Below are 23943 nucleotides of genomic sequence, written 5' to 3' on the forward strand. Positions count from 1 at the left end.
TTAATCCGATGCAGTTTAATTACCCCTTGGGCGATTTCTAAAGATTTATGTTGGTTTGAGACAAAAATGAAAATCCATCTACAAAGGCCTTCGGTGATGCCATGAAAAATCATCTTTCCCATCTATTTTCTGTGAGTGTAGTTAACAACAAAACAGGGTGAATACAAACCAGCTTTTATTAAGGAAATGTAGTAAAATGCTTGATGACGTCTCCTCCGGTGCTCATTGTGTCAACGCATGCAGCTCTTTGCAGTACAAATGATTAAAGTCAACCTAGATGAAATAATATTGGGCTTGGCTTCCATGGAGAGTAGCGGATTTGGCGAAACAAACACGAATGCCTTGTAGCATTCTCAGGCTTGTTTCGATAAATGTGGGTTGGCCTTTGCACAGCTGAATGACCTCCTCCACCCAAAACGAGCCAAAATGTTCAAATTCACGACTGCAGAGTCTGCAGTCAGGCGGGAACAGCGTCTACGAGTGTACAAAGTATAAAGCATAAGCCCAGTCAGCATTTGGAATATCACGTCATGAATGGTCTCAAATCCTCTGAAAGTACAACATGGCACCGAGTGATACAAAGTCAAACTCCCAAAGTAGCAGCAGTTTGAGTAAATGCAGCTAAATGCAGTCTGTCAGCTTCCCAGTCACTTAGGTTACTTCATGTCGATCTTAAAAATGATACCGGGAGAGGATGTCCTTTTTATTACCCCCCCCCCCCCCCCAAAAAAAAGCTTAAACCTTAATCAACGCTCATCTTAAATATTATGACACTGAAAAATCTGAGAGTGAAACAAGAGAATGACTTCACCAAATTGAACAGTTGTACAACGTAAAATTTCACCACAGTCTATGTCAAAAGCAGGGGTCACCAACGGGGTACTCTATGCAGGACATTGTCATTTCCTGGGATTGTCATTTGAAAATGCTCACACGAACAAACATCAATGACTACAAATTATTATTAAAAGCGCACTATATTGTAAAATTAAAGGTCATCTGAGCATATTATTTCAAAATCAAACCGGTGGCCCAAATGTCGGTGACCCCTGCTCAAAAGGATTCCAATCGGGATGTTTCCATATCTTGTGTTCATCTCGTTCATAAAAGTGAACATCTCCGGTGTTCCGCTCTTGATTCCACACGTTTAATTTCAAGCGAATGTCAATTGCCACGACGCCAAATGCTCCGTAAGGCACTAATGAGAGGAAAGGGAACCCCCGAGAAGTCCTGCAGCGTCACGGCCGTGTGTTTTTGTGACGGGCCTCGCAAAACGCCTCTCACTGTCCACCACGCCGGCGCGAGTGTCACGGTGGTCGTTCCCATCCTGATGCCAATTTGGGCACCTCTTTGTTCTCTCTGCAAAATGCAAAAAGATGGGAGTTAAGTTTGCGATACACATTTTGGAAATAAAAAATGCAAATCAGATGGATGAAGGCCATACCCTTTAGATTTTGACGCTCTCCATCCCGTACACATTGTAGCCTTCACGGTACGTGGCAAAATTCTGGGTGTTCACCGGAGGGGCCGGTTTAAAATTTTGGGCGTTCTTTGCCAGTTTGAGTCTTTTGGTCTCTTGACGAGATTTGTAGCAAAACTCTACGAGGGCAACGGTCATAGCCAGGCCCAGCCCCCCCACCAGAATATAGAAGACCCCTGCCACATTGCTCAGGCTTAGTGCACTTGTCTTGTCCTGGGGGAGGTAAAGACCACCGTTAAGGCTTTTTTGGAACTGGCACCATGAGGCTGCAAAGCTGACTCTTAATATCCGAGCGGACTCTGACAACTGCAGTAAACAACTAACAACTAGTAAGGTGAATGCAGAGAAGTCTTTTAACGGCTGCTGTTTTTTTTTTTTTTTTAAAGGAAGGCGGTCATGGTCGTACAGGTCTACACGTTACACCCTCAGTTAATGACCTCAAACTAACTCCATTTTGCTGCTATTAAATGCCAAACAATTATATTGAAAGCAATTTATGTGAGTTTCCCCATTTGCAATGGTATCCCGTGAAACTCATAAAAATGTGCAGTTCTTATGTTGTTACAACTCATGATTATTTCATAAATGTAAAAAAAAAAAGAGCTCATTGCTTTTTACCACCTGTTTACATTGTTGCTACAATGAGCAGCAACTTGACTATGTCATAAATATGAGCTCATTGGTTTGATCGCTCGCTACCTTATTACAATGTATTTACAACTATCAGCTGTGACACGACCCATTAATAAATTGAAAAGATATGAGCTCATTGACTTATCATCCTATGATATTGTTATTCCAAAAATAAGGTGTGCCATGACTTTTTTCATTAATGGGAGAACATTGACGTATTATTACATTGCCATCACAACTATTAGCTGTAACATTTCACTAAGGGATGGGAGAAAATGGCAAACCGATGTTATTACATTGTTATTGCAAATATTGGCTACAATGCTTACAAATTACATTATAACTATTACCTGCAACATGACAATTTCACTAATGAATGGGAGAAAATATTGATATGTTATTACAACTATTAGCTGAAAATTTTTAATTAATAGAGAATATGCGCTCACTGGCTATTACTATGTCATTACATTGTATTACTACAACTAGTAGCTGCAACATGACTATTTCAATAATAAATGGGGACTAAAAAGTGTGAGCTTATTGTCTTATGGCAGTTGATTACTACTTTTGTTTCTCACTGAGACAATCCCGCAAAAAACATTGACTTTTAAGACACCCCTTTGAGGTCAAAGTGGCATCGAAAAGTCAGCTGGGACTTTGTCCGGAAGTGAGAAAACAAGCCGGTAAATCGAGCTTGCAAATGCAAACACCAATAAATTCCATTTCAATAGCAGCCTGGATGATTAAATAGCAGCAGGATGGTTTCATTCCAGCCTTGCTTGATGGCATGAGTTCAAAAAGCTGCGTGTGTGTTCATGCTGTAACTCAATTACGGTAAAAAATCGTAACCTTGGACATGCATGACTCATGATCATGTTTCATTGTGAAGTTGCAGCGACGATGTCAGCGATGCAGAAATGAACAACCAGGCCACAATGCACTGCTTTGGGCAATCAGTATAAGAAGACCTGCAGCGACTGACCTTACTTCCCGAGTCCTTGGTTCCACATTCACCTTTATCGTACCACCATTTGTTTTTCAGCTTGTCTAAGATGCCTTGTTCACTGAGTTTCAATACTGCGAGGTTTACTGGAGTGCTTCACGTGGGAAATAACATAAATAACATTTGATGATGTTATTTTATGTTATTCAACTTTGTCAACGACTCGATAACTGTGCAAAGCGACCACGAGCAGGGTGCTGGCCAAGACGTGACACGTAGCGAGGAACGCTAAATCGGGAAATACATGGCAGTACACAAGTTAGGTATGACCTGAACCTAGATACCCGAGCGTGCCAGACCCTACCCGTGTCGCTTGGAGTAATCGGCACACACTGACTGTGACGCTTAAGTTAGCCGAGTGCGGACGGCTTCCTCAAGGTGAGTTGCGGTTTCCAAAGCTCCTTATTGCTGCCAACAAGCTGGATCAAACAGGAACCCTTTGTTGACTAATAAAATGCAAAAGGGGTGTGACACACTCAAAATTAAGGAGAGTTCGTGGGCGTTTGAGTGAAATTCTCAGAAGATTCTAAAATGCACTCGAACCTTAAAGGGTGAACTAATTTGACCTTGAGAATTTTCTCCATCTGGTCAATGATTCACTACTCGTTACACGACTTGCTAAAGATTGACACCTTTTATGCTATCTTCCTGTGTGGAGTTTGCATGTCCCCCCCGTGACTACATGGGTTTTCTTCAGGTACTCTGGTTTCCTCCCACATTCAAAAAACATGTATGGCAGGTTAATAGAAGATTCTAAATTGTCCCATGGTGTGATTGTGAGTCCGAATGGTTGTTCATCTATGTGTGGATTGGTTGGCAACCAGTTCAGGGTGTACCCAGCCTGCTACCCGAAGACAGCTCGGGTAGGCTCCGGCACGCCGGTGACCCTCGTGAGGATAAACACATTAGAAAATGGATGAATGTTTGTGTCGTATTTCCGTGGCCGATGGTTGTATTTTTTTTAAGTCACAGGTGGATGGGCGGAACCTCCAGGGCACACCTGCTTGGCATTGCAATCAACTGTGTGTTTAGGTGCGGGAGAAGTGGAAGCGAGTTGCCGGTATGTTCTATTGCCATTTTCGTAAAAGTGGTGACTACGTTTGTCATTTTATGTCTAACTCGACTGTAAGGGCCATTCATACTGTCGTGGTTCACATAGCTGACTGTTTGCATTTCATTTTTGTGATGTCAACACAAATTCCGTCCGCCTTCTCTGGATCATATTCAAATTTTATAAAACAATGAAGGACCAATAAAGTCATTCCAACCCACCCTGCAGGGTTACCGAATATTATTTGTCACAGTAGAGTTGCCAATGTGGAGTAAATCTTTTGACTGGCAAATTCATTCAAACATACTCGCGATTTTTTTTCCTTAAAACTTTGCCCTTTCGTTTGACTGCAAGGCAACAGACACCCGTAAATGTTGACCCAGTGCAGCATTGGACATACATAATATCACACGGTGACGTAAATATTTCTATGCATCACATTGGAATTTAGTTTCTGTAAATCCACACTGTGACTGATTAGAGGTTTCCATGAATGTTCTCTATCCTCAGTGGTTGTTGTGTACAATACATTTCCCCCAGGCAAACAACGCGAGCGTTTGTGAAGTGAAACAAGGCAACCGAATGGAGGCGCAATGTAGGAGTCGAGAGGAGACTGCTCGGTTTGAGGACCCGCCCTGACCACCCCCCGTGAGTATCCGTATCATGCTTAGCCGGGAGAGGTGAGAAGATGACTTGGGGTCGTTTCCTCTTTGGCAATTTCATTCTGTGACGTTGTGCTGCAAGCTGAAAGGAAGGCAGAGGATAGCAGGGATGGGTGCGCGGTGTGACTATTGTGTGACCGCTGCTCGCTGTCCGGAGCCTCATTGGTGACATCAACAAAAGCATATGCACAGAACAATGTGGAAACTTGCACATTGTGGTAGTGAACATTTCCAGAAGTACTGCAGAAAAAGTCCAAGACTGTCATGGTATTTTGTTGTTTGAGCAATGCTATTATAAGGAGACATGCTAACTTGACAGTCAAAGTTTTGTGTCTTTAGTGTAGAACCACATTATGCCACAACATGCCCGGCAGCACTAGGAGACAGTCGGGAAATTAAGAGCAAGAAGAGGAAGTTGAGAAGGTTCCCAACTAAACTTCAGTAATTGACAGTAAAACATGTATATACCTGTGAGTATTGTTGAATATTTAAAGTAACATCAATGCTAATTTCTATGAGCTCATCTATGGTGTTTGGCATTGCATGTTAGCTTTAAGCTAGTAGAATTTTAATACTGTGTATAGTTTGGTTAAAATTTTCATGTTTAAATATACAATGTTTAATTCCCTTTGTTATGGGTCAGTTTTACAGTAAACCTCAACTGGGAGTGACAACGGCTGGAAGCAAGTTAATTTGGTAATCGATTAGTTGTGGATTCATTATTTTTAAACTTGTTCTTAAATGGTCTCTCTATATTGTTGTTCCAACTTGTGGTGGTTAGGTAATGGAACGTATCCTACATGAGAAACAGGAATTCACTGCACTGGTGTAGTAAAGTCTGACCAAAAGCAAGAAATTGCCAGATATAATTTTTGCACAGTACCCGTACTGCATTATACAAAAAAAAAAAGAAATTGGACACGGATGTGATGGTGTAAATGGCACAAATGGGGCCACCGGTGTCATTGTGCAGGTGTCATTGCACCCACCACATGGGGGTGACCATGGAAACTTGTGTGAAGATCAACTAAATGTGCTGAGCGTTACTTGTCTGTTTAGAATTCTCACGTTTGCCTGTAATGCTTCATCCCCTCAAGACAACGCTGTTCCCTGAGCCTGAACTATAGCGCCCGCCGGGGAGCGCATGTTTTGGAGGTTTTGAATATTAACCTTAACAACGTTGGCATGCGGTTAGAAAAAGCAGGCTTCATAAACGCTTGCCGTCTTTCCTAGCCACACGCCAAACAACCCAAAAATAGTCACACGTCACTCATTTATCCTTTCTTCATGAGCCAAGGAAAGGGTTCCCACTTGATCTCAGCGGCAGTAAATAAAGAGAACTGAGATGAAGAATGATCTAGAATGAAGCCGCCGTTGATTTTTGAAAGTGACGTCAGCCTTGCCGATTACTCTCTTTTAGGACACCCGACTTTGGTGACATTGAGGCTGACCTTAGAGTCACCTCCCCCGCTGCCGCACTCTCCTTTGTCGTACCACCATTTGTTTTTCAATTTGTCCAAGAGGCCTTGCTCATTCAGTTTTAACACTGCCAGGTTAACAGCATTTCTTGAAACGATAAAACATAACTTGTAAGAAAAGGAACAGGTCCGTGAGAAATCTAATAGTGGAAATATAGTAATAATAGGCGTGTTAAAGATCAGTGGTTCATTAGGGGAGCACGGAAGGGACAAATTGGTAGAGAATTTGCAATAGCGTGGAAAGGTAAGAGGCACTTTGACATCCATACTTAGAGAGGTGGCATGGAGAGTCACACTGTTTGAACTGACACGACTCACAGAAAGTTAGGCTACATTCGGCTTTTGGGAGAAATTTCTGGATGAACCTCAAAATGCACTAGAACCTTTACAGGTGAACTTCATTTCAACCTTTTCAATGCACATGTCCTACTTTTCAGTGTTTCAGTATTCCATCCATGGAAATGTCCAAGGCAGTCCACTTCTATGCCTTTCTGTGATCCTTCCAGTCTCTCTGTTGCAACTTATTGATGATATGGTCAGCTCAGTGGCCGCTTCCCTCTGAGAAAATTTTGTTTGAAACCTCGCAATGGTGAGGTACTGTTGCTCAATTGAGCCACAAGGAAGTAGAATTTTTTTTCTGTTTTTAAATGAAGTACAGAAACAGCATACAGTGGAAGCTCAGTTTATGAAAGACCTGGTTTACGAGCATTTTTTTTATAAATGTATAATTACCTCAGGTTACATAATATTGGCTTTGTGGATCTTAATATCCCTGCAGAAGGGTGAGTGCCAAAAATGACCGCAATATTCCACAATGCGATGCCGTTCTGTGGCTGGAACAAAAGAGCTGCATTTCCATTCATTTGAATGGGAAACATTAGCTCGGTTTACGAATGTTTCGGTTAGAGAAAGGGGGTCTTGTAACAGTTTTTTAAAAACTTGGGTGCCATTCCATCTTGAATTTAGTACAAGCTAATGTTATTTAACTCATTCACTCCCAAAGACGTTTTTAAACGTCTTTTCAGACTTGGTCCAGAATTGGCTGGTACTGAATGAGTTAATAGGGATGGGCGAGTACTGATACCAAGTTGTGGAATTGGACACAGGCCTTATTTTAAGGCAAAAAAAAAAAGCAACGGGCAAATCCTCCTCAGCAGTAGTTGGACACATCGGTGAATCATCTGCGTCAGAAAGAAAGACCTTTGTTGACAATTTTTTTTTTTGTCATTGCAGTAAATGTATCAAGGAACTGGTGGCTCGAACACTTGCTGTGAATGTTGCCATATTGAACTCTTCAAGAGTCGGACACATGCATTCAAACTTTAGACTTCCTCTGTAAAGGTTATCGTTCATTTTAGCTTTGCTTTGAAATTTCGCCCGAAAGCTCAACACCCCTAACGTTTTGTGAGTCGTGTATCCGGGAAGTGCGCGGGATGAGGACAACCATTGTTGAATTTAGCAGAGATAACATTCAGCATGCTGCTCAACATTCATCATCAAAAACTCAAAAAAACAAAACAAAACGTCAATTCGGAATCAAAGGCACCACAGAAACAAGTGGGGATGAAGAAGAGGGCAAAGATGGAGGACATTAAAACAAGAAAAGAAAAAGGTGTGTGAGAAGGGAGGCGAGAGTCAAACCAGACGGACAAAACAGAAGATGGACGAACGTCGTGTGGATGGAATCGAAACAATTCAAGATACTGGGGGAAGAGAATGGAGGAGTGAGTCAAGGTGACATCAGGGTGGGTGGAATACTATAACAACAGGGAGCGCATTGTTATATTATCCCACCCACCTTAATGCAGAGCCTTTGGGCGTGGCCACGCCGTAGCCTTTCGAGTCGAGGTTTCCGCCCACTTTCATGGTGTCGCAGGGCTTGCGCTGCTCTATGTACTCGTTCATTGTGGACTCCAGGAGAAAGGCGAACTTGCCCTTCGACTTTCGTACCCGGGAGACCCCGTCGGGTGTTGTCTTGGCAAACACCGACGGCTCCGCTGATTTCATGTATGACCACATTTTCTCATAAACTGCAATTTTGGAGCGCTGCGTTTGGGGAGGGGGTTTGGGGGGAGAGACACAAAAGAGCGTTAGGTTAAGCGTTCTCAAACATGACAGCAACAGTTTTCACTTTAACTGAACTTAAAATTGCACTTAAAATTCATTCTGTTTCTCCATGACCACAGCAGTTTTTTGTAATTGAATACATCCAAAGTCACATGACTCAGTTTTGCAATAATGTGGAAAAAGTGGAGAGGTCGGCAAGCGCATATTCACCTTTTGTTTGTTGTTAGACCAATGCAAAATATCACTTTGGTGCCATCTTGTGACATGTGACGTGGTGCCAATTGACCGATGATCTTAATTTCAGACAAAAGTAGTGCTTTGGCACCACCTTTTGGCATCTCGGTTCCAAGGGACAATGTTGAAGTGGGTTGAGAGGTGTCAATTAAACAAAAGTAGAGCTTTAACAGCATCTTATGTGCCATCACGTTGCCAAAGAATTATGTTGAAATGAATTGTTTAGACAAACTAGGGGCTTTGACACCAGCTTGTGGCATCTTGGTATTAAAGAGATATGTTTGAGTGAGTTGTGGAATTTCATTTAAAAAAGTGCTTGGTCACCTTCTTGTGGCATTTTGTGGTGAAGCAACTATGTTGTGGTGAATTAAGGAGTATCATTTTGACAAAATAGGTGCTTGAGCAACATGTTTGGAGTAGGTGGCAATTCCGCACAGCTTTTCACGATTTGCGCAGTGCTCGTTTAAAAGAGTGTTGACTGTTTCCCAAAAAATATTGGGTGTTCGTTTCAGGTGAAATTACGACGCATTTTTAATATAAATTACAGACGTTGGAGTACGTGAACTTCTGCTATACATGGCGGGGGAGCGGTGCTGCATTAAAGTGGGATAATGTGACCTTCTGTTTGAGTTGAGTGAAGAAGCAGTGCCTCAGAGGAAAACTTTTCATTAGCTTTGAAATGTCTTCAAGAAGCTGTTTGTCACCGCGCTGCCTCTGGCACGAGCGCCCAGAACCACGAGGCTGACAGACAGGCAGACAAATGACCACGCTCTGAATCTCCGGCGTATTTAGAATTCGTGCCATAATGGGAAGAACAGAGGGGACATCATGAACTGATTAAGCTCTTTTGTTTCTCTCAAATGCTGTTTGTTATTCCGTGCATATTTTGCGTCGAAGGAGCATGTGAGCCTGGTGCTCACCGCAGGAACATAAATCACAGCAGTGCAAACCTAACAAATTGTGAGCTCGGGCTATAGCCTACTATGTGACTGACTCATTCTTGCCCTTATGCGCAATTTTTGATCATCGCAATGTTCACGTACTGTAAACACTTGTAATATGACAATAACGGCAGCTGACAGTTCTGACATTTACAGTCAGACATTTATTCTTTTCTGCATTACATCAGCGGCATTTTTTTTTCTCCTATTATTGCGACTCTACGGAAGTTTGCTCATTATGCAAGTGGCTGGCAGCCATCTGAGGCATCTCAAAGATGTAGTCATGCCTTAATAAACACATCGCTAAATATATTAGCTGGATCCATTATAGATTGACTTATCTTTAATTCAATATAACAACACGGAGTGAGGGAAAAGTCTGTCAGTGACACACTTATAATGATAATAATAATAACCCCTTAAATCTGAATCAGACGAGCCAAATCCCAAAATGCTTCCGAAGCATTCTGCAAAGGATTTTGGAGATCTTCTCCAAAAGAAGCATTTAATTCGATGATTCACCAGAAAGCCTGTCAGATATATTCCTCCCCCTCAAATATTACATGGAACACAGCATACAGTAGCTGATGTTCCTTTATAGTGAGTGGATGGATTTTGCATGCTTTTGCATGTACAAGAAAAGGAAAAAAAAAAATAAAATCAATTTTTACTGCGAACTCACTCCAAAATGAAGAGACGGGAGAAGGAGAAAGTTTCACCATGAGGCGATAAAAGCTACACGCAGTCTCTTCCTATTGGAAACAGTTCAGCTTGGGTGAATTCACACCGTCGACGCGAGCCGTCGCATCTTTTCCCTAAATTTAAGAGACGCCGGGCGCGGCGAGGTAGCGCCGACCTTCTTCCACACTAATCATAGCAATTGCTCCATGTCACTGCTTTCAGACCCTCGGCTCAGCCAACGCTGTTACAATTGGACACCTTGAAAAATGGGCTGCAGAGACACCGGCGCCGTACACGCCTTAGCCACACGCGGACTCGTTCTTTTCCACTTTTAAATAAACAAGCGCGTTCCCTGAGGGAAATTGTTCCTCTATTGCCTTCTCTCAGGGGGGGCTATGGCTGCTTTTATTGATCCAAGTGGGGCTGACAATGTTCCCATAAGTACATTGTAAATGTAAATGTACATTTCAGGAACGATAGCAAGACTTCTCAAAATGCTGCAGAGCCAAGCAACGATCAGTCTAATGAAACCGTAGTTTGTATCTATGTAGGTGGGTAACATCTCGGGCGAGAGCTAAATATAGACTCGGCTCAGAGTTGGATGCCAGACTGGAAAGATGTTTCCATGGTACTGTTTTGTGACATAACGGCTCACGCAACATAAGATATGACACGCTTCTAAAAAAGAAACTGTAATCTTATGGATGAAGTTATTGATGACTCCACATCTTGACTCCAGCACTTACCCTAAAGAACTCCTTTGTGGAGCCTGAGTCTAACGTCCCATAGGCGATTTCTGTCTGCTTGGCCAAGTCCTCGGCACTCTCGATGGGAGAAACCATCCTCTCCACGGTGAGGAAAGCGGCCAGGTTGGCCGTGTAGGAGGAGATGATGATGAGGGTGAAGAACCACCACACTCCTCCGACTATGCGGCCTGAGAGTGACCTGGCAAGAGGAAGCGTAGCGGATGGGAGACGTAAGAGCACCGAGACACGGCCGCCGTTTTGCTTGAACTCCTTTCACAGACTAATGGAGGCAGAGATAGTCTCTTAACTCATTCACTCCCAAAGACGTTTTTAAACGTCTTTTCAGACTTGGTCCAGAATTGGCTGGTACTGAATGAGTTTAAACTGGCAATCCGGTGAATTCGCACTAGCTGTATATTGCGCTACAGTGCATCATTCATGTCCAGCGAAATGCTTTTTTTTTAAAGCAATCTTTTGAAGGAACCACCATTTCTTCTTTCACTAATGAAGTTGCTGATCGTCTACTTGCTTTAGGTACGATTGCCGGTACATCATTCTCCTCTGTTCATTGTCAGAAAAATCCATTTTACGGGGTTTTAGAATCCTTGTGGAAGAGGTCGGGGACGTTGCGTGAGAGATGGATGGAGTCATGGATGGGGAGGACCTGACTTGGATGGCCACATGATGTAGTCACTTGACGGCGCTTCATCACTACGAGGCGACGATCGGCTTTCCCCACACGAAATGCGTTATATGCACCAAGTTGATGACCGTAAAATGGGACATGCAGCAAAAACACGGTAGCCCTCCAAGAGTTCACGTGGAATTAGTTGGACTTTGCAATGAAATGAGCCCTGTGCATTTTACAGCCCTCAGCATGGTGAATATAAGTTATTTTGCGGATGCAGGATGCACTGCTGCTGCTGACGTGCGGCTTGAAATCCGGCAGATGCGCAGAGACGGAGGGTGTGACCGGGTTTAGTAAGGCATGACGTTAGTACTGGGGACGCTAGCCCAAAATAACCTATATGCACCATGGCAGGATGGAGATGTATGTAAGAGACTCTAAAATGCATAGAGATGATGAGAGGCGGCGGAGAGGGAAGGCGACAAACCAACCTTGGCGAGATATCGCATCCTTGCTGCATGAAGGCACCCAGCGAGAACCACAGGCTATTAAAAATGCCAAAGTCGTTGGGCGGGTCGGGGGGGCTCTGAGGGTCTTTGGCCTCATCGTTCTCATCCAGATGCCACTCGTAAGGACTGAATCGGCTCACCAGGAACAGCACCACGCTCACGCCGATATAGGCGAACACTATACACATCCAAATCTCATAGGCCAGCGGGTCCAGGAAGGAAAAAACACCAGGCTTGGACTTTTGAGGCTTCTTTATCATAATGGAGATGCCCAAGCTCATAAAGGGCTTGGAGAAGTCTATCACTTCTTCTCGTACCAACGTTATAGTGAGAGGAGCCACTGCTATGTCAGCTCTCTGTGGAAGCGGGAACAGGCACAGTGGATTAGAGCAAACGATAAGACACTCAACGTGATATTGACGTTGCACTCGACTAATAAACAGGCCCCGAGAAGGTCATCTGGACACCTGCGTGACTCCCCGGTGGGCTGCGTCGCTGTATGAATTGCTTGGGGCCAGAATAATTTCCTCCGGCTAGCGGCTCTGTTTTGAAATCGGCGTTCGCAGAATTTACGGTAAATTTATTACCACCCTCTCGTATAAATGTACTACAAATGTGCATTCATTGATACCGGCAGGCCGTTGTACCCCCAAGTCGCTATAACTTAATAACAAAAGTAACAGTAATTCAATACGCAACTGCAAACACCACTGAAACTATATTACACCCTGTCTGTACAAAATAACATATTCAAGCGGCATGACATCGTCACAAGTGTTACTTGTAACTGCAGCAAAGCATGCTGGGAGATGTTAAAGTTAGTGTCTGTCTGCACTAGGAGTGGTGTGAATAGCACCGACAGGAAGTGTTGTGTTAGCTGATGAAATGTGCCTCGGTAAGTGTTTGGTGTCTTATCCCGCGTTATCTACACTTCCCTATTCATTCCTTTTTAATCAAATACATCATCAATATTGATGTCGCAGGGATTGGTAAACTATTTCAGACCGATACGATAATAAGGATGAAAGTGTAAATCTTCAAATAAACAAAGTGCAACGGTCTGAGCCATGAAACTCCAGGGCTGCAAATAGGTTGCACGCCAGCCCCGCTAATGAGCAAGCACGCATCGGCAACTTTAATGGCAATTCATGCATAAAGCAGTTGGGAGAAATGCGGGAGCTGAGAACATTCTACAAAAAACTAGAGAAAAGATCTCTCTGGGTGGGATGAGTCACCAGCATTTTGTGTTGGTTGGCGTCTTTGTCTCGATCCAACTCCGCATTATGAATCAAGTAAGAGGGTTGGAAGACAGGGGTGGAGGAGCTTATGTGGGCAGTCCTTGAAATATGAATCAGCCTTTAGCTTCACCTCTACTCGAACCCCCGGCAATCACACTTATGCGTTTTACACAACGCGAGCGGTGAAAGCTTCACAAAAGCATTCACATCTCGTTTTCGAGTCCAAGCCGTGGCAGCCAAGAGTTGCCCTTCGTATTATAAAGTGTGTTACTTTCAGAAGTGCAGCGTGCTCTGCTAAAGAATCATTGACTTGCATCGATGCCTTACTTTCGCATCCTTCACATGGCTGGCAAAGCTTTTTTGTCTAATTCTCATATGCTGGCTTTTACTTCATATTCAGCAGGCCACAATCTTTTCAAAGAAAATTCAGCAACAACATTTTGGCAATTTTGCAATGATCAGAAGAGTGCTTTGTTTCACATGCACACATTCAAGTGGAACATCTCAGACTGAATGACCTTGAAGTACACAGTACATGAATGCTAAAATGTTAAATTTCCTGTTTCTCCCCTGGAACAGATTATTTCCATTATTTGCACTTTGGTGAGCATTCAAGACCAATTTGGTCAAATTTAGAGGTCCCACTGCAGTTATATGAAAAATGGTAGTGAATTTTCAATCCAAGTTGAGGATAAAACAATATTTCCCAACCTCTGATGAGCCGAGGCAATTGTTTGAGATTAGAAAAAAATCTCACCGAATGCCATCAAACAAAACCCCCAAAAAATATATACGTACATTGAAATAAGAACGCAATGCAAATTTTCTGTTTTATGAATGCTAACACATGTACACAAAGATTAATTGTATCTTCTGCCATCTAGTGGAAGAGCATTTATTTTCCGCCTGTCACTGGTATCGACAGATGAAGAAATACATTTTTCGTAATAAGCAAATAATAATTTATGACTGAATTAAATTAAACTAGATCATTTCCTAATGATCTCTGATAGCACCCTCAAGTGCCCCGACACAGTCGTTGGGAATCACCGCGCTAAAATAGTCGAGTACATTGAACTGATACTTACCCCATAAACCAGTTCACCCACCATCCCGTTCCACGTCTTGGTCTCTGGATCTCTGGCTCCGTACTTCCCATCCGGAACCACCGAGAGCTTATATCTTATCCCCACGTGCTTTGCAATTTCGGACGCTAAATCGACACAGTAGCCTTCATATCGGTCATTCCCATCCAGCTGCATATAGTTTTTCTTGTACATCACATATGGCGCTTCCTGTTAATCAGACACAGTTTGAGTTGACGGTAAAAAAACAAAAAACAATCACACTGTTGGACCTCAGCGGTCACACAGAGGCATGCACGCATGCTGCAGGGGCGACAGCAAGCCAGCACACGCACACACACACACACACACACACACACACACGCACGGTGTACAAAAATCACACAGCATCGCTTTCCAGCCACGCAATGTGTGTGGGGGTGAATGGGGGTGGTCAACACACATCAAAATAAAGCGGGCCGCTGCTGCAGTAAAGAGGCCAAATGGGCCAGCAGAAAGAGTAGCGCACAAAGCAGGACATCAAGGGGTCCCTCATACGAACCTCATACTAGAGCTACAACCTAGTGGGAGGGCGGGGTTTGGTCAGCATGGCACATGTGGGGGCGTGGGGTGGGTTTGGGGTGGGGGGGGGTGTAGGGCAAGCTGAACAGGGCACTTTTCCAGTTCATAAAGTAAACGTCAGTGACAGAAGAGACATTGCAGGCGCTCAAGTGCCCTAAATCACAATGGGCATCAGAAGAGCGTGGGTGGGCGTGTCAGTCAATTTTGCCAGTCCGTCATTGGTCAGCCGCCTGGGCACCCGTCCGTCATTGTAAATCAGTCATTATTTCAAGCCAAACCAAAATATTATTGTCAGTCTGTCATCATCATTTTAAGCGTGCTTTCGTCAGTAGATTTTAAAAAGAACATATACAGTAGATATATATAATATATTTATATATGTACCTGTATATTTATTTTTTATATGTGCTAATTTCCCCAGTGTGGGACAAATAAAGGATATCTTAATACTTTGTACATGCCAGTCAAATGTCATAAGGTCATTTGTTGTTGATTTTAACAGGTGTTATTCATAACTCTGGTGATACTTTCATGGCATTGATTAGTGGGATGTCGGAAAGATGAGAAAGAGATGATAAAAAGAGTAAAAACTGTTTCAAAAAAAAAAACAAACGGAGTGAGAAAAATAATGTGTTGACGTTTCACATTGCGACTTTTTGAGAACATGTTCTGAATTTGCCTAGGATGCAAACATAATAGACAAAGTCAGAAGTAAGACGAGGCCATGATTTTAAATGTAAGATAAGGCGCACCTTATTTTACATTTAAAGAGGCCTGATGATTCCACACCTGCTGTGACTTGGTCTTTACTGACGAGCACAAGAACTACTTTTACTCTTGAAGTACTGAACTTGAAGATTTTGAGGGGCAAAAAAGGTGATAAGCAACCAAGGGTGGGCTCACCTTTGGTTGTTTATGTCCTCTCAAATCGGCTGCGTCGACGCTCTGTCACTGACCGCTTTACTCCATGAGACGGAAACACCGTTACTTACGTTGGCACTGAATGCGAATGGGCGTTTATCTCTAATCTTATCGTTACCAATGCCGTTATTGTGATGTCACTACTACAACAGCCCACTGGAGTATAACAAAACCAAAATGCTTTGACACCCACACGGGTACAGTTGAAACACTCTTTGTGAGTCGACTGTTTCAACATGTAGTGAGTGGATGGAAAGCAACTCAAAAGAAAATCGTTCTACCCTCCCAGGACAGATTGCAACAATGGACACCTTGACCTTGAGTGGCAGAAATCTTGAGGTCAAACACTTAAAACCTGCTTGGGAGTGTACCATAATAGTAGTGACCACAATTGTTCGGTTTTCCACAGAAGACGACTCGTTGGTGACCTGCTGATCCATTACATATACAAATTTTTCATATTCATTCCAGTAGCCGATCTGCAAAAACAACACAGACGGTGACAGTTATTACAACAAGAAGAAAGACACCATACAACTCCTTGCAGGTGGGAGGACAAAATACCAATCTCGTCTTATTGCTTAGAACAGTGGTCCCCACTCGGATGGAAATTTTTGTCGGCACCGGCCGAATGCTTGCCGGTGTGTCTAATGGTTGTAGCTGCGCTTACTGTATTTGTGCCAAAGGGGACTGGATGTTATCGCACGGGAGGGGTAATTTGTCCGAACAAATACTCAGCCGCCCGTTACTGACGGATATCGTGTAATAATATCATACTTTCCAAAGTCCAATTCACATTTGACATGAAACTGTAAGGTTATCACCCCTGATGTTTTTTATTTCAAAATACCTTTTTTTTTGTAATCCTGCCAGACTCAAATACACTCTCCTTTTTTTTTCGAAATTCTAATTGCTTTTAAATTGAATTCATGTACAGTCCCTGACACCCTCTGTTTTTTTTCATTTTTCCATCTTAGATTTTTTTTTTAACTGCTCTTTAAAAAAATAGTTTCTATTCTTTAACATCTTGAATAGATCTACTCAATGTTTCTTCATGTAAATGGACTGTTGCGGCGATAGTGATTTAAAAAAACTAAAACATTAATTGGACACATTCTCTTCATTTTCAGTGGACTATAGTTTTACAGTAATTATGAGAGCGATGCACATTTTTGTTTTCAATGATTTTTAAGAAATTTTGAGTGATAGTGAATAGGTAAGAGTACGCAAAATGATTCCCTCTTAGTAATTGAATTACATTGGCATGTTATTTGTAATATTTTCTTTTTTCTTAAAAAAAAAAAAGGTACCTGGATACAATCGTGCCTGACATTCAATCATATTTTAAATGGTAACGTAAGAGCAAAGAGTATTTTCTATTGCACTGTGTTGTATTTCTGTGCTCACAGTGCACGATTTTCCAAGAAGTTTTCACTTCTTCAGTTGCATCGTGGGCTTTCGTGCATCATATTTTTCCAATATGCTGATACTATCGTTGCGGCTGGCACAATATGGTGATCATTTCATTATGAAGCGAGCCGGTTTGTGGTGGCGCTCACTTCACCTGGGCCTCGCGTCAGCTGAGTAGGAGGAAGCTATTCGCGGCTCTGCAAATCATCTCTTACATAACCAGAAAGCAGCATGGGCCGAGGAAGACAAACTTCATGTTTTGCTGCTCTAATAATATAACGCACACACTTCACACTTCAGTTGGGTGTGACGTAACCCCAATGAGACTTTCTGCTTTCTTCCACTCATGCTATGCAGAGTGAGAGTCGCATCTTACCTGGTTCGTGGATATGCGAGTTCTGAAGTCCGCTTGAACGTTTAAAAACATCCAAACGTACACATACAAGATACAGAGATGACTGAAAAAAGCAGCAGTCCAAATAACTGTCCCTTTTGTTCAGTTCTAACGAAATGTAGTTTTCGTCTGTAAAATACATAAATGAATAAATAATCTAGACTATTAATTTATGGAAATATAAACAGATGAATATGATTTGAGTGATCATTTCATTTGGTGTTTGTGCGCTTTTGCAGGTGGTCCTTCTCTGTTTCCATGGACATTGTGATTTATTGCAGATGGCTTTCTTCCATGATACCGATTATTGCGTAACTGCTGCATCAGTAAACCATCAATCATTGCATGTTACATTATGATTGACACGTCTAGTTTTTTTACAAATGTACATGTCGTGTTGTTGTTTTTAACCCCATTTATCCTCGTTAGGGTTGCGGTCAGTCACTGGGCAATCGTTATTCTAAATCTAGAATCCGGAAATTGCTGACAAACCGAGTGCAAGTCCTTTAAGCGACACACAACATGTCCTTTTCGACCACGACGACACACTCAGTGCCCAGCCGGCGTTGTGTCGCACGGTTGACGTCTTTAAGATTAAGATTAAGATATCCTTTATTTGTCCCGCAATGGGGAAATTACAATCAGAATTCAGAAAGGAAAAACGCTGGGTAGGGAGAGGGAAAAAAAAAACTTGACTGTTTGTTACCGTCTCGCCGACAATAAACGAGCGACAGTTATTGCTTCGTTCGAATCCAAAGTAAATGTGGGCCACGCGTGCGCACAGCAGATTTAACAGTGTCGTCAAGGATTCGAAAGGACAAAGGACGGGAGAATAATGTGCTCCTGGAGCGTCGGGAACTAGGCTATTTCGTGTCGTTGAATTTTAATGGGTCATTTGGTGAGAACAGATGGACGTGGTGACAGGATACAGAGTCCATCGAGAGAGGGAGAGAGAGGTCAACCATCTTATCAAAAGTCCAGATGACCTGCTCACTGAGCTCACTTTTTAATACGTATGTCAACACGCATTGTTGGCCATTGCTGATGGTGAGCTTATCAAGTTAGCAAGGTTAAGCTAGCTACTTCGTTTTATGTGAGCAGCATATTCACTTTTTCACCTTTTATCTATTTTTATTTAGAATATTGTTTGACTCCAGGGCATGCTGTAAAAGTATTCACAGTATTCGTCCAGTTTAGCACCTTTTGTACTCAGTCTGCTAGTGTGCTTCATGTTATCGTACCAACTGCTAACACGTTCAAATTTGATAAATTCTCAATTGAAATACTTGACTATAGGGCACAATGTAAAATCTTTAGCCATTTGTCTCGACGTTTTCTCGACTCAGTTTGCCATCTGTACGTTAGCATACCAACGGCGAGCATGCTCTACATTGTTCGTACCTCAGCACCTGTTCAATGAGACACGACGCGTTCAGAATTAGCATTATGGGTTGTTAGCACGCTATTTGTTGTTGCATATTAGGTGTTGCAAGTGGAAACAATTTTCACTTTGTTGGGGCCAAAGGTAAAATCACTCAGCGAGACTGGCCCAACTTCCAACACATTTGTCACAATTGCTCCGTTACAGGTTTCATTGACATTTTTTTCCCAGAATGCAATTTATAATTTGTCGATTTCTCTGGTATCCTGGGCTAACAACAGACATACCTTCCTAGGGCCTCCTGACTTCATTTCGTACACATCGATCGTGTAGTTGGCTCTTCGCCCGAATGTGTCAAATTGGATATTTCCTGTCATGCCTTGAACTTGGACCTGGCAGGTGCAACAGGAGAAAGGTTGAATACCCGACTCGCATATACGCAATACGTCGCGGCAGCAACACTTTGCACTTGTTTTTATGAGCCCTGTTTTTGAAGTGAAGGAGAGGTATCCTGCCTACAAGTTTTTTCAGATCAAATTGAATTGCAATAAACTTTAAAATGTTTAAAATTGTACCAAGCTAGCACTCAAGAACACGAGTTGTTCTCTATGCTAGCTTATTCCGCTCAATTGCACTTTGATGCTTCAACAAGCACTATTATGGCAGTGTATGGAAATGCAACAGTGTGGAACTGTTTGAATTGTCCTAGTTTTATTGTTTCGAGCTCTGACAATGAAGCTTTGAGATCAGCTAATGCGGCCAAACCAATGAGACAAAACTGGAGTTATCCAGAAACCCACTTGTGAATGCGCTCACCATTTTCAGAGCTCTCTCGATGTCAATGCCTTGACTCCAGGGCACAGCAGGATTAGCGAGACAGTCTCCTGCGCTTCCCCTGCGGGACACGTCCACGCGCTGGCGTCGAAGGTAGCGGAAGGCCTCAGAGATGATGAGGATGGCATCATGGGTCAGTGCCGATGTGTACTGTGAGGCGCAAGAAACCAACGGAAAGTTATTTTAAAGGGATTTTTAAAAAAAATTAAAAAACAAAAACCAAAGACTCAGTTTGACGCAGCATTTCCAGTTCAGTCTCGATGACCTTAAGTGGAGTGTTTTTAGCTTCTGGGAATTCTCTTTCATCAAGACGCTCCCAGCGTTGGAGGAACTGCTGCACAATGGCGCTCTCTGGGTTGATGATCTGGAAACCTGTGATGTTGGCTCCACCAGAAAACACCCTGTCCAAGCTCATGTTGGAAAAACCCTGAAGATAAAAGAGTACAACTGGCTATTAGCTGAAAAATATGCTTGAAATTTAACATCTATCCATTATCTGAACAGCTTTATCTTCAATGAGGGTCGTGGTCGTGCCGGAGCCAATCACAGCTGACTTTGGGCAATAGGCAGGGTCCACCGTAAACTGGGCACAGGGAGAAAAACAACAACCATTCGCACTCACAATCACACCTAGGGACAATTTAGAGCATTCAATCAACCTACATGCTTGCCCTTGAATGTGGGAGGGACCCCGAGTACCCAGAGAAAACCCACACAGGCACGGGGAGAATATCCAAACTCCACACAGGAAAGACGAGGCCGAAATCAAACCCATGACCCGCTAACCAGTCGACCACCGTGCCGCCCCGCTTCAATTTATGAATGTCATTTTGTTTAGAATTTAGCACAGATTTACGGTACACCCAAATAATCTAAGACAGTGCCCACCACAATTTTCAAAACTATACAAGTCAAAAACTACATGTCAGTTCATCTGCCAACAAATGATGGCACTTTACGACATGAGTCGAATGTCGTTGCTGTTTTCTACATGACTGAATGTCATCATTGTGTTCTGTGGGATTCATTTCTCACCAGGTTGGCAAGGATATAGTGGTATCCTCTGGTGTTTTTGCCCGCAATCACCACCTACGAGGAAGAAATATTCAGTGAGTCACAGCTCCCCATGCTGACAACTGATCGGGGATTGAACAACAAAGACCTTTTAGTTTGAGAACACAAAGGCGGACAGAAGAAAACGAGAGAAACAAGTGACATTTGCAACGGGAACTTGTGAGTGTGTATACGGGGGGAGGGTGGGGGGACACACAGGGACGAGACGCCTTGATGACACCGCCTGCTCCTTCCCATTAACTTCAACAAATGAAATAAGGTCAAGGCTGCAGCAAAACGGCTCTCTCGCTCAACCTCCTCTCCGCAGTGGGTGTCCTTCCCGCTTTCCCAACCCCCCGCGTGTCACTGCCTCCAATTAGCACCAAAACGAAACTTCTTCAACAGGCAAAACATCCTTCGCACCCATGCTTTTTACCGCTCCATATTGCGACTGTGTCGGTTTCTCCGTGACAAAGCGCCGAGCTTAAAAAAGGCATTATGGAGGTGGTGAGTTATGGGGGGGGGGGGGGGGGGGTTCATTTTGGCTTTCTGTACACCCCCACAAAGCACAGTCAGGCAATGCAATCATTTCGATTGCCCAGCACGTCTTTCCAAGCATATACACGAATTATCCTTCCAGAAATTTCCATAAAATTCTGCCCTTTCAATATACTCAGTTTTAAGTGATGCTAGGTATCGATTTAATGTAATGCTTATTCTTTGGTATGGTGTAGAATGACACTGACTGCACTAGAATAATAGTGGCACTGAAAATGGATGGATAGTTGTCTTTCTTGGGTACAGTATTGTTGGACTCACCTGGGATTTTAAGATGGGGCGGGGCCTGCCACTGACAGGTGACCATTCACTTGACGTACAAAAAAAAAGGTGTCGCAGGTGAATTGGTTCAGTTAGAAAATCACCTACTTTCATCACCAGCATAACCCCAAAGGTAAGCAACGTTTCTTATATTCGCTTTGCTTTGTCAGATCTGCAGAATGATCTTTTTGATTCAATTGTGCTTGCTTGGTTTGTCTCTTTTGTGTCCGTGGCGCTTTTTTGTTTGCTGCATCGCTTAACGTTACTTGCTGTTCGCAATAGGCAGTGCAAACACTCGCTGGAAGTAGCGTTTTAAGGACGTGGGCAGAAGTTATAAAGTTAAGACTTGCAATTGCAATGGTGTCCATATGCTTAATTCTGTTTTGTTGAAGTGTTGCCAAATCATGGTTGTCCGGCTGCATTTGGAAGTTTGAATGATGATTTTTGCGTTACGGCTCGAGTGAGTCGGACCGGCGTTTTGCTTCCGCGTTTGACCGCTGGGATTTGTAGTCCTTTTGTGTGGTTTCTCATTATGCTTCGACTCTGAATCTTGATGACATTATGAATAAATGTGATTACCTTATAAAACATTACGAGAAATAATGTTGACAATGATAATACATCATGCTAAAATCAATGGGTTGTGATAAAATCATGATAACCAATAAGTACGACTGCTCTGTGCATTTGCAGTTGTTCGCTCTCAAGTAATCAGAGATTATTCACAAGTAAGTTAATATCTTTCATTTGATGTCTTCCATGTCTTACAAAATAGCTTGCTCTTGCCTTCTATTGGTGGATTTGTGAAGCATGTGGCTATTACAAATATTTTTAGGATCCTGATGCTCTAGTTTCATGGCCCCCTGGGAACACTGCTTTCTGTGAGTGCTTGAAAACGGCAAAAAGCTGCTGAGGGTCAGTGGAACGATCACGGGGAGAGAAAAAAACTGTTTCTTTCTTTCTGCCTTTTAAAGCAGACTTGTAAAATAAATTGAATAAAAACAACTGACAGTGAGACGTTGCCAAATCTCTTCATGTTTGGTTGTTGAATTGAATTGATACATGTGAATTCATCAATGGACCTGTTCGATCTTTCTGTAATTCACTTGAAAATAACACTGTCAGGGCTGTAACTGCTTCAAAACAGAAGAGCAGGTTTTCCAACGCACCCTTTGACTTGAATTATTAATAACTTGTTGTATTGTGATTGTGTAGCACGATGTATTACGCTGATTACTTCATTTAGCGACAATCCAGTAAGAGGAACAAACAGCCTTCTGGATGATGCCATTCTACACCACTGAAAACCAACCGTCAATTTTCTAGCACTGATCTACTCATATTCATGTCTCAGGACAGTTTGGCTTCCTAGAATACGCCAACAAGCCTGGTTTTGGAATTTTTAAATAATACACACACACGCGCATCATTAAATTGTACCTTGACTTTCAGTCATCTCCTGCCTGAACGAGCAGTTTGCTTGGTGTTATTTGATGTCGGGCCGCAGTCTGAGTATTCCCAATGGAATCGCGTCTAATTACGCAGAATTCAAGCTGAATTTAGCGCGGAGTTGGATGGGTGCCCGAGTGTCTTCAATAGGATTTGCCTCCCTACCCACTGATGCAAAATTCTCTTTGTTATATTGATACATTGTCAGCTGCCTTCTTTGCTTTTCCAGTGCTTGATAATGGTCCCTTTTTCACAAGTAAGATAATTATTGCTATTGTGTGTGTATATAAATATATTTTTAATTGAAGTTGGAAGTGAATTACCAAAAACTACATCAAAGCAAGACAAGGTAGGAAATGAAGGTCTGGTTGAAATGAAAGGCATATAAACATGAAAAAGCCAGTTAAAAACAAACAAGATGCCCACAAAAACACGGCTTGTCTATCTGTGCACTCTCCTATCTCTCCCTTGTCATTTACGTAGTTGCTGATATGAATCATTTAGTACAGCCTGAAGGTTGAAGTTGCTGTTTGACATGCACATTCGTCATCACATCATATTGTTCTGCTTTTTCCTTGTCAGAAGTGTTTTGATACTACAGATCCTTACCATCTGTTATATATGTCATTCAGAATAAATACATGTATTAAAATTTCAGTTCTAATTCCAGTAGAACAAAAAA

At 42.6% G+C, this 23943-nt stretch overlaps 1 protein-coding gene across 4 annotated transcripts in view; it reads right to left on the reverse strand.

Annotated features, from left to right (window-relative positions):
* Window positions 1-158: 158 nt before the first annotated feature.
* The window catches only part of LOC147193710 (glutamate receptor 3), a 50545-nt gene continuing 26760 nt past the window's right edge, over window positions 159-23943 (reverse strand). The window contains exons 5-16 of one of the 4 annotated variants that reach the window (XM_086130977.1): window positions 20976-21029; window positions 20206-20367; window positions 19923-20090; window positions 19394-19498; window positions 16293-16400; window positions 14443-14649; window positions 12099-12472; window positions 10980-11178; window positions 8109-8356; window positions 3099-3213; window positions 1445-1693; window positions 159-1359 (exon numbers count right to left, since the gene is read on the reverse strand). In XM_086130977.1, coding sequence (XP_085987103.1) covers window positions 1448-1693; window positions 3099-3213; window positions 8109-8356; window positions 10980-11178; window positions 12099-12472; window positions 14443-14649; window positions 16293-16400; window positions 19394-19498; window positions 19923-20090; window positions 20206-20367; window positions 20976-21029 — 1986 coding nt within the window. In that variant the 3' untranslated portion in view covers window positions 159-1359; window positions 1445-1447. Of the gene's footprint in view, window positions 1360-1444; window positions 1694-3098; window positions 3214-6283; window positions 6399-8108; window positions 8357-10979; window positions 11179-12098; window positions 12473-14442; window positions 14650-16292; window positions 16401-19393; window positions 19499-19922; window positions 20091-20205; window positions 20368-20975; window positions 21030-23943 lie in introns of those variants that run through there. The other 3 variants (XM_086130976.1, XR_015103060.1, XM_086130978.1) reach the window with 3 other exon arrangements.

The sequence above is a fragment of the Hippocampus guttulatus genome, chromosome 15, assembly GCF_054856545.1.
Source record: "Hippocampus guttulatus isolate MCC_2025c chromosome 15, RoL_Hgut_1.0, whole genome shotgun sequence".
NCBI classification, from domain to species: domain Eukaryota; kingdom Metazoa; phylum Chordata; class Actinopteri; order Syngnathiformes; family Syngnathidae; genus Hippocampus; species Hippocampus guttulatus.